The sequence below is a fragment of the Tupaia chinensis genome, unplaced genomic scaffold (assembly GCF_000334495.1).
Source record: "Tupaia chinensis unplaced genomic scaffold, TupChi_1.0 Scaffold000168_1, whole genome shotgun sequence".
Lineage (NCBI taxonomy): Eukaryota > Metazoa > Chordata > Mammalia > Scandentia > Tupaiidae > Tupaia > Tupaia belangeri.
This window is the reverse complement of record NW_006159643.1, coordinates 1,435,418-1,449,833: the sequence shown is the minus strand read 5'-3', so window position 1 is coordinate 1,449,833 and position 14,416 is coordinate 1,435,418. Positions and strand designations below refer to the sequence as shown.

Below are 14,416 nucleotides of genomic sequence, written 5' to 3'. Positions count from 1 at the left end.
CTCTCCTCTCGGGCTCTCTCTCATACACACAGAAATATATATTTATATTTACAGGACCAGCCAAGGGCATAGCAGTTAAGGCAGCTAGATTCCACATGGCTGACTGTGTGGTTCAAGTTCCAGACTCGGCAGCTTGAAAAAACATACCAGGTGGGACCAGCAGTTAGCGTAATGGCTATGTTGCTGGACTCCCATGTAGTTGACTGCAATTTGAGTCCCAGATCCAGTGGCTTAAACTCACACCAGGCACGTGTGTGTGTGTGTGTGTGTGCCCAAGATCCCGATAAGACAAAAATCCCAAGGGGGAGAATGGAGGGGGAAGGGATTGCAATGTGGTCATCCCCCCGAGGGGTGATTTCTTGCTTTCTGTCTCTCTGTCTCTCTCTGCCTTTCTGGTGAGTGCATGCGCCCTGTAGCAAAATCCTCTAAAAAAAAAAATAAATAAATAAATAAATAAATAAAACAGGTGTATATACATGTATACCTAAAATCCTGAAAGGAAAAATGGAGGAGAAAGGATTGGGGTGTAATTATACCCTTACATGGAGGTACTTTCTCTCTCTCTCTCTGTTTCTTTCTCTCCAATAAGTGCACATGCACAATTTAAAAAAAAAATTACAATATGAAATGAAAAATAAAAAATATCCAATGAAATATAAAATTACAAATCCTGGAGTGTCAACTAATTAAAAGGTCATTTAAAGAATTTAGATTTCTGACTGGTAATACTACTTCTAATAGACAGTAACTATTATAATAAATGTAAACGCCAAGATGTCCTTCAAGATTCCAGGATTGGGAACCGGCAGTTAGCGTAGTGGCTATGTCGCTGGACTCCCACATAGTCGACAGCGGTTCGCATCCCGGACCCGGTGGTTTAAAACTCACGCCGGGCGCGTATGCGTGTGTGCCCAAGATCCCGAGAGGAGAATGGAGGAGAAGGGATTGCGGCGTGACCATCCCCCCTGGGGGGTGATTTCTCGCTTTCTGTCTCTCTGTCTCTCTCTGTCTGTCTGGCGAGCGCACACGCCCTATAGCGAAAAACCTCTCAAAAAAAAAAAAGAAGATTCCAGGATTGTGATTTTCTTAAACGTTTTTAAAGGGAAGGTAAAAATATTATTCAAAGTCATTTAAAAGGTCTGTAACACAACAAATAATCTGCTTTTATTAGGAAAAGAAGAACAGTGTTGAACTATTTGTGTCTCCCATAAACCGAAAAACAGGAATTTCTGATGCTCTGCCATCTGAGGAAGTGCTGCGTTCACTGAATATCAATGTTTTGCATCAAAGTTTATCACAATTTGGAATTACAGAAGTCTCTCCTGAGGTATGTTGTTGCATGCAATATTTCACTTAAAAAATTTGCATAGTTGTGTATTTGTTCAGCTGTAAGCCAGACTATGAGAGGGATGCACTGTATGTCCTCACTTAATATATATACTGAATGTCTGCACTCTATGGCAGAAACTGAAAGATAAGAACACATAAAAACTTGAAGAGCAACTGTGGACTGAAGAGACAATATGGGAGGACGGTGGAAAATGATGGGGGTGGGGTAAGAGGGAGGGAATCAAAGGGTAAAAAGAAGCAAAACATTTAACAGACACAAAAATGAAAAATTATCTGTTGATAATGTGTATGATAACCTCTTTGGTCTAATATACAGTGCATTCATGCTAGGAAAATTATTTTTATATGTTTTAAATATGTTTAGTGATTGAATATAAGAAAAAGTGAGAAAATAAAAGAAGTTTTTAAAATTTTGCCCAGTTGGCACGATTGGGAAATCCAACCTCACAAGGCTGTGACGTGAAAGCTGTTTATTATGTCATTTGATAATAAAGTTCAGAATTTTCTGGTTTTCATGGTTATGTGTTTATTTCTTAAAGAAATCCATTTTTCATTAAAGTTTCACTTCTTGAAACTTTTTTTCTCCAAATCTTTATGGACTTGAAACTTATCTTGACTTGTCAAATTAATTAGAAGGTAGGCCACTTAGATATTTTTGTCAACTGATTGCTTGAAACTGACATGTCAAAAAGAAAACAAAACACAACAACAATGAAACCCTTAACTTTTCCTCAGTAAGCACACTCCTCCTGATTACCTTCATTGTCAAAAAGGTCACCAGGGGACCAGCAGATGGCATAATGGTTAGGTTGTTGGATTCCCATGTAGTCAAACATGGTTCGAGTCCCAGACCCGGAAGCTTAAAACTTACTCCAGGCATGTGTGCATGTGTGCTCAAGAACCCAAGAAGAAAATGGAGAAGGGATTGTGGTAGGGCCATTCCCCTTGGGGATTCTTGCTTTCTGTTTCCGTCTCTTTCTGACTCTCTGGAAAGCATGTGCCCTATAGTCTCTCAAAAAAAATAGTCACTAGCTATTCACCTTTTCCACAACTTTGGAATTAATTTAAAATGTGACTTATTTTTCTACCTAAGAAACCAGTCTTAAGAACTATGGATATTTTCTTCACGGTGCTTTCCAAATTTGAAACTAAAAAAAGTAATAATTTCCTTGCCATCCCCCCATCTTGTTCCGGAGTGCATTTTGGGGTCTTTCTATTGCTGTCCTATCCCACTCCGTGGTCGTTCTGCTGGAATGATCATCATCCTAAATGTATGTAATTCAACTCACAGAAGCATGAAATTAAACCTTGAGGGAACGGATGTGCATATTCTATAGAGACAGAGAGTAAGACCTGTAGAAATTAAGTGACCCCAAATCGACAAAATGTTTAAAGCAAAGCTTAAAATTTATATATCTTGATTCTTCGTCTATTCCTTTTCTCTATAAATCACACACTCTCTCATTTCAGCAAGTATCACAGGTTTGGGATAAAAAGCTTTAGTGCAAGATGGCATTTAAACCCCTAAACGAATGCTTAAGATGTGTGTGACTTGGGGCAGGTAATTTGATCTCTGTGAGATTGTCTGCCTTTGCATAGTATCAACTATGTGAGCCTCACCTTCTTTATATCCAAAATGGTGATAATCTTAACTTTATATACTTGACATATAAATTATATCTTAAAAATATTAGTGGACAGTCTCACATAGAATCACTGCCAAAGAAATATTTGAATGCTGAATAGAGGGACAGGAAGAGAATGTATTTTATCATTGAACGATGACTGTCACAATTAACTCCCAACTGGTCTTCCTGAATGTTTGCTCCCCTCCCTCACCCTCTCCCTCTCACACACTCCGGCACGTTTATTTCTTGCCGCCAGAGTAATCTTACTAAGGTAAATCTGTCCATGCCCTCCTAGTTTTATGATTCTTCTTTGACTTCCAAAATACTACAGAATGAAGTCTGGATGTCTTAATATAGTAGATGGTCCTTCATGTGCTAGACTTTATAATTGTTGAACAATGCTGTCCCACTTTATGTTTCAGCAATTCTAAACTTCATACAATTTACGATAGGCCCATGACTCTCTCTTCCTTCCATGCTTTTCTGTATGCTGAATTTTCCACATACCTTTCATTTTTCAAGATCAGTCTGCTTTGTAGCAAAACCTTCTCTGTGCCTGCACAGACATGGTGCTCCCATTGTGCTTAGTATAAAGTCTCCTTTTCCCATGTTGTCCTGCAGGCCCATCTCTATTCTGTGGATTCATTGTCAGCACGTGGCATGTCATTTTATCACATGTTCAGTGCCCTCAGTTAGTACCAGGTGTACAATGGGCGTACAAGAAAAACAGAGTCCACAAATAACCAAGCATTTTGCTAGGTATCCACAGTCAGAAAAACAAGAGAATAAACAAATAAATGATGTGATTCTTGCTCTTAATGAAATTTATGCTGTAACAAGGGCAAATAAGATAAAAACAAAAGGAATTTAGGACTATCATAAAGAAACTATACTGTGTGATGGGAGCCTTGAAGAAGAGGCCACTTTGAACTTCAGAGAGACCAGGGGAGAGAGTAACCTAAGTGTAAACACACAGACCTACCTGTATCTAAATATGAAGGAGCTTTCTTTGTATAACAAATCAAATCCCATTCCCAAGATATAAACCAGAAAACAACTTGCCAAGGATAATCCCCCTTTAAAGTTTAGAAAGATCATTGGATTAATTTATTCTACTTCCCATAAGCTTTTAGAGCATAATATGAACATGCCTGTTGCTTTATTCAAAGTGTAAATGCTACTCTGAAGGCTTTAAAAATATGGCAACTTAATAAACCATCCAGATTTGTGAACCAAGAGAAGTTCATGATATAAAACAAACAAATAAAACCTACTTAAAATCAACTATGTGGGAGTTCTCCAATATACCTCAGTCCTGTAATGGTAAGGAGGTTGGCCTGGAGGCCCTGCCAGGGCTCCCAGCTCACAATAGACCCTGAGCCCTGCCCTGCACTTCACTAATGAAAGTGCATTCGATGGTCACAATGTAGTATTTTCTTATGAAATGGTTGGAATCTAGAAATTTAGGGCATATTTATTACAGAGGATCAGGAAATATTCTAATTGGATTTAAGGAGTATTTCGGCAAGGACAGATGGATTCTTTGAAGCTTTTGTTTAGACACTCCTAGAATGGCCAGGTGTCATGCTCTGAACCCACAGCCCTAAATGCACAGAAGAAAGCTGTCCACAGTGAGCAGGTGCCCCAGCAGGGAGCTTCTTGGTGTCAACACAGCCTAAAGCAGCACTGCAAAAACATCTGTCGATAGCTGTTTAGTTGCTGACAGTGTTCCGTGAGTTTCCCCACTTCTTTATTCATCATTTTGTGGTTCATGTTCCACAACAGTTTATGCCTCAAGCCATTCTTCCACATTTTAACCCTGAAATTATAGCTTGCTATGGTAACATTCATTAACAGAAAAAGGAACATTAGTATTTGTTTTTTCTTTCCTTACGTGGATTACAGAACACAGTGAATGATGTCTCAAAGCATCTTTTCCTACGCTTACGTCCTTATCATGATGGAAGAATGTGTTTTTTGTTATTGCTGTCTCTTTATATGTTGATTTTTTCAATATTGAAATGACTTTTGGGAAACAAAGAAAAATACTGAATAAAGGGGCCAGCAGATGGATTCCCATGTAGTCAACTATGGTTCAAGTCCCTGACGCAGCAGCTTAAAGTCACGGCAGACACGTGTGCATGCATGGCCAAAATCCTGAGAGGACAATGAAAGAGAAGGGATTGTGGTGTGGCCATCTTCCCTGAGGGGTGACTTCTCGATTTCTATCTCTCTGGCAAGCGCACATCCCCTATAGCAAAAACCTCACTTAAAAAAAAGAAAGAAACAAAAGAGAAATATCAAATAGGGAATTACTCTTGTTTATTCATCTATGTTCACCCCAATCTAAGTTTCTTAAAAGTCACTATATCTTTATAATATATGTATGTATTTTTTTAAAGAGAGATTTTTGCTATAGGGTGTGTGCACTCACCAGAAAGTCAGAGAGAGACAGGGAAACAGAAAGAAAGAAATCACCCCTCAGAGGGGATGGCTATGCCACAATCTCTCCTCTTCCATTCTCCTCTTAAGATCTTGGGTACACACACACCTGCACCTGGCATGCATTTAAGCCACCAGATCTAGTACACAAACTGAAGTCAACTACTTGGGAGTCCAGACATAACCGTCACCCCATCTGCTGGCCCCTATCTTTACATATTTTTACGTGATACCTAGAACATTGTAGACACTCAAGTATTATTTTATCATAAGATGCTCATAAAGAGAAAACTAGGGACCAGCAGACGGCATAATGGTTATACCACTGAATACCCACGTAGTCAACTACAGTTTGAGTCCCAGACCCGTTGGCTTAAAATTTGCGCTGGGAGCATGTGTATATGTGCCCAAGAGCCCAAGAAGGGAATGCAGAAGAAGAGATTGCAGCATGGACTGTCCCCAAGAAGGGGGGATGGGTGATTTTTTGTTTCTGGTATCTCTGGCAAGTGCACACACCCTATAGCAAAAATCTCTCTCTCTCAAAAAAAAAAAAAAAGAAAAAGGTTAAGTTAGACATCTTCATGCCTAATAAATCAAATCTCAGAGAAATACAATTAAATTTATTATTTTCATTTCCCTTATAAATGTTTTTACAAAATCAATGATATATCTATGGAAGCAGTAAGTTTTGCATTGATATTGCAAAAATGAATGATTTAGGAATTGTTTTTGTTGGTCAGTTACAAATTATTCCAGTTCTATCTGTCTTATATTTCAAAGGAGGAAGTTACCTCCTTCAAATAATAACCCCGAATGTGCTGACTGATCTCTTCACAGAATAGTTATAAAGACAAAAAAATAATGTAAATATAAACAATAATTCATGAGTTTGGTCATTGTTTCATTAAACTACTAATACTAACCAGAACTCTAGTCTGACAAATGATTGACCTAACCTAATAGCACTGAGGAGATAAATAATGTGAACCTGTATTAGATCATTCAGGCCAATTGTTCACCTTGTGCATAAACAGTGGAAGGTGGATATTTATCCAGCAAAGCCATGTTGTTGTAGGATACATCTTTGTCTGCCAGAGCCAATCAAATTAACCAGATAATTTATAACTTTTTCACTTCATTTTTATTCTGTATGCTTCATCTGTCTCAAAAAGAAGTAGTGGGGCCAGCAGGTGGCATAGTGGCTAAGGTGTGGGACTTTCACATGGTTAATCATAGTTTGAGTCTCAGACCTGGTGGCTTGCATATCATGCAGGGCACATGTGCATGCATGCCCAAAATCCCATCATGGCCATCGCGCCATGTGTGTGTATATGTGTCTCTGGCAATTATGGCAAAAATCTTAAAGAGAGAGGGAGAGGGAAAAGTAGCCCCTAATGCTCTTGTATTTCTGTATCATCTGTCCTAGCACTTGGGACCTCTCTCAACACTTGGGATCAGAATTAGTTAGAAAGGAAGAAAGAAAGGTAGGAAAGGAGAAAGAGAGGGAAATCAAAAGGGAAACAGGAAGAAAGGAAGGGAGGGAGAGAGGGAAGAAAGAAAGAAAAAAGAAAAGAAGTAAGGAAAGTGCATTACGTTATAAAAAGAATGTATCAGAGATGCCATCACTATATGTAAATTCAAATTTTAAATAATAAAACAAAACAAAACCTGTCTACTTCTCTTACTGCAACTCAATTAAAGGGCAAAGCCCTATATCTACGAAATAAGACATCAAGATGATAAAGTGGCTTTAGATAGACCTGGCCGTGGAGCCTCTGAGTTATTGAACTCTCAAGTCCTGGACAAGATATAAAAGGAATCAGGTTGGGATCAGCAGTTAGTGTAATGGCTATGTCGCTGGACTCCCACATAGTCAACGGCAGTTCGAGTCCTGGACCTGGTGGCTTAAACTCACGCTGGGCGTGTGTGCGTGTGTGCCCAAGATCCCGAGAGGAGAATGGAGGAGAGGGGATTGCGGCGTGGCCATCCCCCCTGGGGGGTGATTTCTCGCTTTCTGTCTCTCTGTCTCTCTGTGTCTGTCTGGTGAGCGCATGCGCCCTATAGCAAAAATCTCTCCAAGAAAACGAAAAAAAAAAAAAAGGAATCAGGTTAGCCCTATGCAAAAGTTAGATTAGAGATCCCTGTGAATTCTAATCTTTTGATTTGTAAGATCTTAGTGACAAACTTTTCCATTTGTTATCCTGCCCTTATCAAATGTTTTAAGTCTCTGTACAAATATAGTAGTGCTCAGCAGGAGTACCATGACTCAGAAGAAAACCTATTTACCAAGAAAGTACAGTGACTAAGTTAGAAGAGTTCAAAACACGTGTTTTTTGAACTGGGGTTGGGGAATGGAAGGGTGGGAGGTTAATTTTTCCATCATCCCTGCTTCTAAAAAAGAAAATGAATTTGTCTCAAGCAGAAAAGAACATGTTGATATTTCAGGAGTTGTAGAACTATAGTGGGGGGGCAGGGAATACAAAACCAGGCTAGGAGCGTGAAATCTTTTCCCACTCTCCTAACCATCCCTTTTCATCCAACTTTTACATGACTTTAAACTCAGACCCTTCTACTTAAATTTGACATATTTATTTGGCCTACTTGAAGGTTTAACTAGTTTGCTTTTATAGCAAACAATGGATACTATTAAGTTGCTTGCAAATTCATTTCCATATTTATACCTGATTTCTACAAGAGTTTTCTTTTCTAATAGTTTCCACTTATGTTTATTGAGACATAGAAATTAAAAAATTATCTGGCTGAGACCAAAGGAATTAAAAGAAAAAGTTCTTATTTTAACCTAGGATGTCCTTTTCTCCAGCAAGAGAGTTTTTGTTTGTTTGTTTGTTTGTTTTTAATTATTTTCTTTTTAATTTTGTAGGTTTTGCCATTGGGTGCATGCCCTTGCTGGAGAGCAGAGAAACAGAGAAAGCTAGCGAAAGAGGGAAAGGGAGAAATCACCCCAGACCGTGGGGATACCCACTCTGCAATACCTTCTCCTTTGTTCTCCCCTCAGGATCTTGCGCATGCTTGCACGTAAGCCCAAGCCTGGTGTGAGTTTCTAGTCACCCGGTCCAGGACTCAAACCACAGTTGGCCATGTGAGATCCAGCTGCCTTAACTGCCTGCTGTCCCCAATGCTTGGTTTCTAAACATTTCATCGGTCAAATATTTTTAGTTTTTCTGTCAATTTACCATTTACCTGTTTAATAATTACATATCTAAACTATTTCTTGTATATGTGCATCAGTCTATGTTTTAGAAAGCAGAAAAGGGCTAATGAATACATCAGTGCCTTACAAGCAAAGGAAATGGAAACTTGACTGCTTAAAGCAATAAATAAAATTCTCCCTCCAAATAATTTTTGTAATCACTATTGAAGTCAGGGATCTTCTCCATTCTACCTTACTCATCTCCCACCTGGAATTGCTTGAATTCTAGGATAAAAGTTTTGATAAAATATTTTCAAGGCAAATATTTCCTTTTGCCTAATTTACTAATATCAGATACATATTTTTAAGCTTAAATATAATAGGCAATCATTTCAAAGTTCAGACAGTTATGAGACATGTTTTACTCAAGACTCTTAATCACTGGAGACAATATCCAAAGACAGATACATGCCCTCACTAAAGGGAATAGGAAAGCAGCTTCCAGCAAAATGGAATTTCAGATGAGCAGAAGCATTTGACTTGATTTAGCCTTTGTATGTTTTTTCTAATTGGAGCTCATTTGATTTCAAGCTCAAGTTTCTTTAACTATAAATCTGTTATGTCACTGAATTATAAAACTTAATTTCATTCTAAAACTTGTTTTTAGTCAATGTGCTTAAAAAAAAAAAGATTGAGTGAAATAAACCCAAAAGACTCATTCCTATTCTATTCATGCTTTTTCTCCAATCTTCCACCTCCAAAGGAGAAACAATAAAATAAAAACAAAACTCTTTTACCTTTTATTGCCAAATAATTCTGAGCTTTTCGGTGTTTGCTGTTGCTTTAAATGATATCCTAGCAATCGTATGTCTGATTAAGATGGTACTTTACTCAGATTTTGACAAAGTAGACTCCATTTGAGAAAAAAACAAATGTGATGAAAGCGGGGGGGAGGGACAAAAGGAACCAATCTTACCATTGTTGCTCTATTTATTAACGCATCACGAGCTTTTGTTTGCACCTGTTTCACTTTTGTTTAAAAGTAAAGTACAATCAGTGTAACAGCAGCAACCAGAGTGTCGATGTTGTGGGCGGGAACTTAAACAGTCAGAAACAATTTCCTCAGCTCAGAAGACTCTCACCTACGAACAGGTAGTTTCCCAGAGAGATGTTAAGAGACTTATACAAAGCCTGGGACTTGAGCAGCCTTGTCGGGTATGCTTGCTCCTGTATAGACGCCTAGATGATCTGATGCAGGAGCAGGGCAGCCTGTTGTCTCAGATCAGTCTGAGAAGCAGCTCTGGCAGTCGGGGTGTAGGTGTGCTCCACTACGCCGAATGGATTAAAGCTAAAAATATGTTTAGTGTCTGATAATAATGCCGGTTCCTCAAGTGCTCCTTTAATGTTGGACTTTCTGTTTTGCTTTTAAAGAAAAATGTTTTACAAGGGCAGCATGAAGCGGACAAAATCTGGAGCAAAGAAGGCTTTTATGCTGTTGTCATTTTTCTCAGCATCTTTGTTATTATAGTGACGTGTTTGATGGTAAGTTTGCTTCTCTGTATGTCGTATCCTTTGCTGAGCTCGCTGCTGAATATTATTAGCTGCAATTCCATTCAAATGAATGTTGAAAAAATTGGGGCAGAAGCAAGACTCTGATCCTGCGAGGTTGGAAATATCGCATATCTGATACTAGAGTAATTGTTAACAGAAAACCTATAGAATTATGGATATTGACACATAATGCTGTAGTGTTGCTGAAATTTTTAGTAACTTAATCAACCTCTGAGGAGGGGGCAAAAAGCTTTAGAAAGTGATTTACTGATGACACTAAAGCCCTCAAAGTCATTAAAGTCTCATGGATACACTTTGGGCTTACATTATTTTTTCTCTTATATCATCTCTGTGGAACTCAGAAAAAAATTATGTGTTTGAGAAAAGCTACTCCCTAAGGAATGGTGTTTCCTTGTCTTTGAAGGGCCTTAAAAGCATTCCAAGAAATGACAGGTTTGAAAAGGAGGTGTTTACAGCCTTAAAAGATAAACTGTCCCCTATTTTTAGGTGAATAAATAATATTAAAATATACACTTCAAAAGTTCTATAAGTAACTATATATATATATATATATATATATATATCCTTTAAAAACATACAAAAAAAACTGTACCCAAAATAATTCTAACTCAAATAAAATGGGCTGCACTATTCGATATTGGATGAGTTAACAGTTATTTTTCAAGTGGAATAATTAAATTGTTCTATTCTTTTGAAAATTTTTGTGATATAATATTTGAAGCTTACAAATAGGTTTTAATATCTTTTTTCCTGTGTGCTGTGTTCTTTTTAATGTTGTGCATTTTTTAAATGCTTTTATTTGCACCCCCAAAAAAGGCATCATGCTACTTATTCCATCCATAATCAACACTGTTGCTAAGTGTCTTATTGGATTTTGTTCATTTGTACTCCCCCTGCTGGGAAGGGATTTATGTTAGAAAGATTAGTGTTTAGTCTAAAACCTCAGCGGCGAAGTAAGTCTAAACAGGAAGGATATAAAGCAAGTATAGCCTTCAGTAAGGTGAAGTTGGCTATGTTTCCTAGAGATCAAAATATAGTAAGGAGCAAGAACATCCTAAAACATTCATCATGATGAGTTCAGATATATCTCCTATGGGTCAAGCACAATAGAAAGAAGCTTTCTCAAAATTGTGACTGAGTAAAGAATAATATAAGAATAGAGTAAGAAAACTGATTTTTATATCTTAAATAGTGGAGCTTCAGGAAAATGTAATGACAGAAGATTGGAGATGTTATGGAATGGTGACAGACCTCTGGGCATTTCTTACTCAAAGGGTGTGGCTCCTCGTTATGGTTAATTGCTCTTTAAAACATGTGGTTCTTTCCTTAACACAGGAAATCTCAAGTGCCGTTCACTCTCTCTTCCGTCACAATTAGGGTGTTCTTCTGCTTCACAGATGAAAAAAGGCTAGGAGGAGGGGGAGAACAAAAAGGGTAGAAAGTGATAAAAATGAAGATTGTTTAGGAGATGAATGAATAAGATGCAGAAGAGCAAAGGCAAAGATAAAAGCAGGGAAGTGGAAATGCAGATTCACATGCAGTCTTTGAAGACCTAAAAGGCAGGGAGGGCCAGAGCAGAGTTTGTAAGTGATGCACAAGATACATAACCGATTCTGCATCTCTAACTCAGGGGTTGCCTGTGCCTGCTACATCACCAGATACATTCCTATGTTGTTCTCACGTGGATCTTCTGTGGCTGAAAGACCTATAGCCACACTCTCAGCCATTTGATCCTGGGGCAGGGCCTGGAGGGACAACTCTTCCCATCCCAGTATTAGCAAAACACCAATGTAAAAGTCAGAAACCTACATAAGACAGTTCCAAAGTTATTAGGATAAATCAAGAAAGGAAAGTTTCAAGAGTATAGGGATTGCCTTCTATTGGGTTACTCCAAAGATCTGTTCATTCACTGAATGAGCGAATTCCTGCAGAGTATCCACTAAGGAACCGTTGTTGATCTTGTGGGTAAAAGGAAGAAAAAGACAATTAAGGTCCCTGTTTACTGAAGCCTTTGCTCTAGAGAGATACAGACAACAATTAATATTTTTTAAAAAATCAAATAGTAAGCATACTATATGATCCCAACTATATGACATTCTGGAAAAAGCAAAAGTACAGAGACTTTGAAAAGATCAGTGGTTGGTTTTTAGAAGTTGAAGAAGGTGAATAGTTATCTGACTAGGTGGAAGACAGCAAATTTTAGAGCAGTAAAACTATTCCATATTCTACAATGGTGAATGCATGGCATTATAGATTTGTTGAAGCCCATAAAATGTACAACTCTAATCTACACTTTGGACTTTATCATCATCAGTTCATCAGTTGAAACAAATGTACTGCTCTAATGCAAGATACTAATAATGGGGGAAACTGTGTAGAGAGGTCAGAGAGAAGGGATAGGTGAGAACTCTGCACCTTCTGCTCAGTTTTTCTGTATACAGAAAACTGATCTAAAAAATAGTTCATTAATTTTTTTAAATCAATTGTGATGGGTGCTATGAAGAAGATAACATAATAGTGAGTGATGGAGCAGAATACTCTGAGACATTTGGGACCTATAAAAATGTGGGAAAAGGATCTCCCCAACAGAGGGTCCCAAGGGGGAAACAGTGCTGAGGCACAAATAAGCTTAGCTTGTCTAGGTTCAAGGGGAAAGTACAAACTGTTTTAAGCTTGGCTTTGATGTGATCTGGTGTGTGTGTGTGTGTGTGCGTGTGTGTGTGTGTGTGTAAAAGACCCCATTTTCCACTGGTGGGAGATGGTTGAGGGCAGAGGATGAAATGACACATGGGAGCAGGAAGACCCTCCCAGAGGCAACTGCACTAGCAGACAAGGAAGTGGATGGTGGCTTACCAGTTCATCTCTATGTACTGCTGGCTTTCTTGTTATCTTTCCCCCATCACTTTTTTTTTAAAGCTAAATTTATCTTATGCAATATACCATGGTTGAGTCAATATTTCTCTTATAGGAATCTGTCAAATAAGCTCATCTTTAGTAGCTTATTTGGATAATTCTAAAGTTTTGGATAATTCTAAAGTAAGTGCTTTTGCCTGGACCCCTCAGTAATAATTACACTATCACTTCTGCAATTATCAGCCATATATTCCCTTCTTTCTCCCATAGTTTGTCGATTGCATGCCAAAGGAAAGATATTCCCGTCAGGCGTTAACTTTATGAAAGATCAGGTACTGCTATTTGCACTCAGACTTCCTACTCACCTTAGAAAAGAAAAGCATGTGGTTTTATTATGAAACTGGATAGATAAATTGTGGTAATACAAGGTTTTGTGGCCTTTATAAAATAGCATAAGATTCGACAACATTTTTGAAATGCAGTGTATTGTTTACTTTCTTGAAATACAAAAAGAAAAAAAAATACATATGTTACCAGGCATAAAATTAGACAGGCATGACATTTTCAGATGTGTGACTTATTTAGCACCTCTCAAATGTGAACATAGAGTGGGTAGAGCGATGAACAGACAAATACAATTTTCCAAGAAAAAAATGTGTGGGCAACTTCCAATCCATTCAGTCTATTTTAGATAAAGGAAGTCTATTACTGAGAAGAAATAGTTCTTAAACTTGAATAAGTAACAGAAAGAATCCCATTTGTCATCTAAACTGGATCTTCTAATGCATTTAAGGTTTATTAACAAGTACAAAGATGTTTATGAACTGTAGATAGAAAAGTCTATGGTCCAGTTTGCTTCTGGAAAGCAGTTTTAGAAATCACGTAAGAACAGCTGATTGAGTCAGTAAAAGCACTGGCATGTTCAACCCCTGGAAGAGCTGTCCATGTGTGATACCAAGAGTTTCACTAGTCATGGTCTGGTAGTCCAGGCAGGAAATCTGGTTTCCATCCACCTGTTAGAGCCTGAACATTGCTCAATAAATACATGCCGCAGGTACACATTAAGAGCCATTCTTTTCTAATTTTTTATCTATAATCCTTAAAGATTAAGGAAAGTGAAACGAGTTTTAGCTGCTATGATTGGCTACAGAATCATTTTTGAAGTAGGTATATATCTCAAACTAATTTTTCTCCATATAAGAATAATACAACCCTCTTAATAGTCATAGTAATAACCACAACAGTAATTAGTTCTTTCCAATTATTGCACATTTATAGGTACCAAATTGGTACTAAATTTACTGTCTGATGCCAAACATTTAATGTATTTTAATTTCTTAATTTTACTGAAGAGAAAATCAAATTCAGAAAAGTTCAGTGACTTGACCAGGAATATACAACAGGTGGGAATGTGAAAGGG

General features: G+C 37.8%; 1 protein-coding gene across 1 annotated transcript in view; it reads left to right on the top strand.

The window, feature by feature from the left end:
- PTPRR (protein tyrosine phosphatase receptor type R) overlaps positions 1-14,416 on the top strand; it is a 246,256-nt gene that overhangs the window by 120,715 nt on the left and 111,125 nt on the right. The window contains exons 3-4 of the mRNA XM_027770931.1: positions 1,172-1,327; positions 10,003-10,113. Of these exons, the coding sequence (XP_027626732.1) occupies positions 1,172-1,327; positions 10,003-10,113 (267 nt within the window). The remainder of the gene's footprint in view (positions 1-1,171; positions 1,328-10,002; positions 10,114-14,416) is intronic.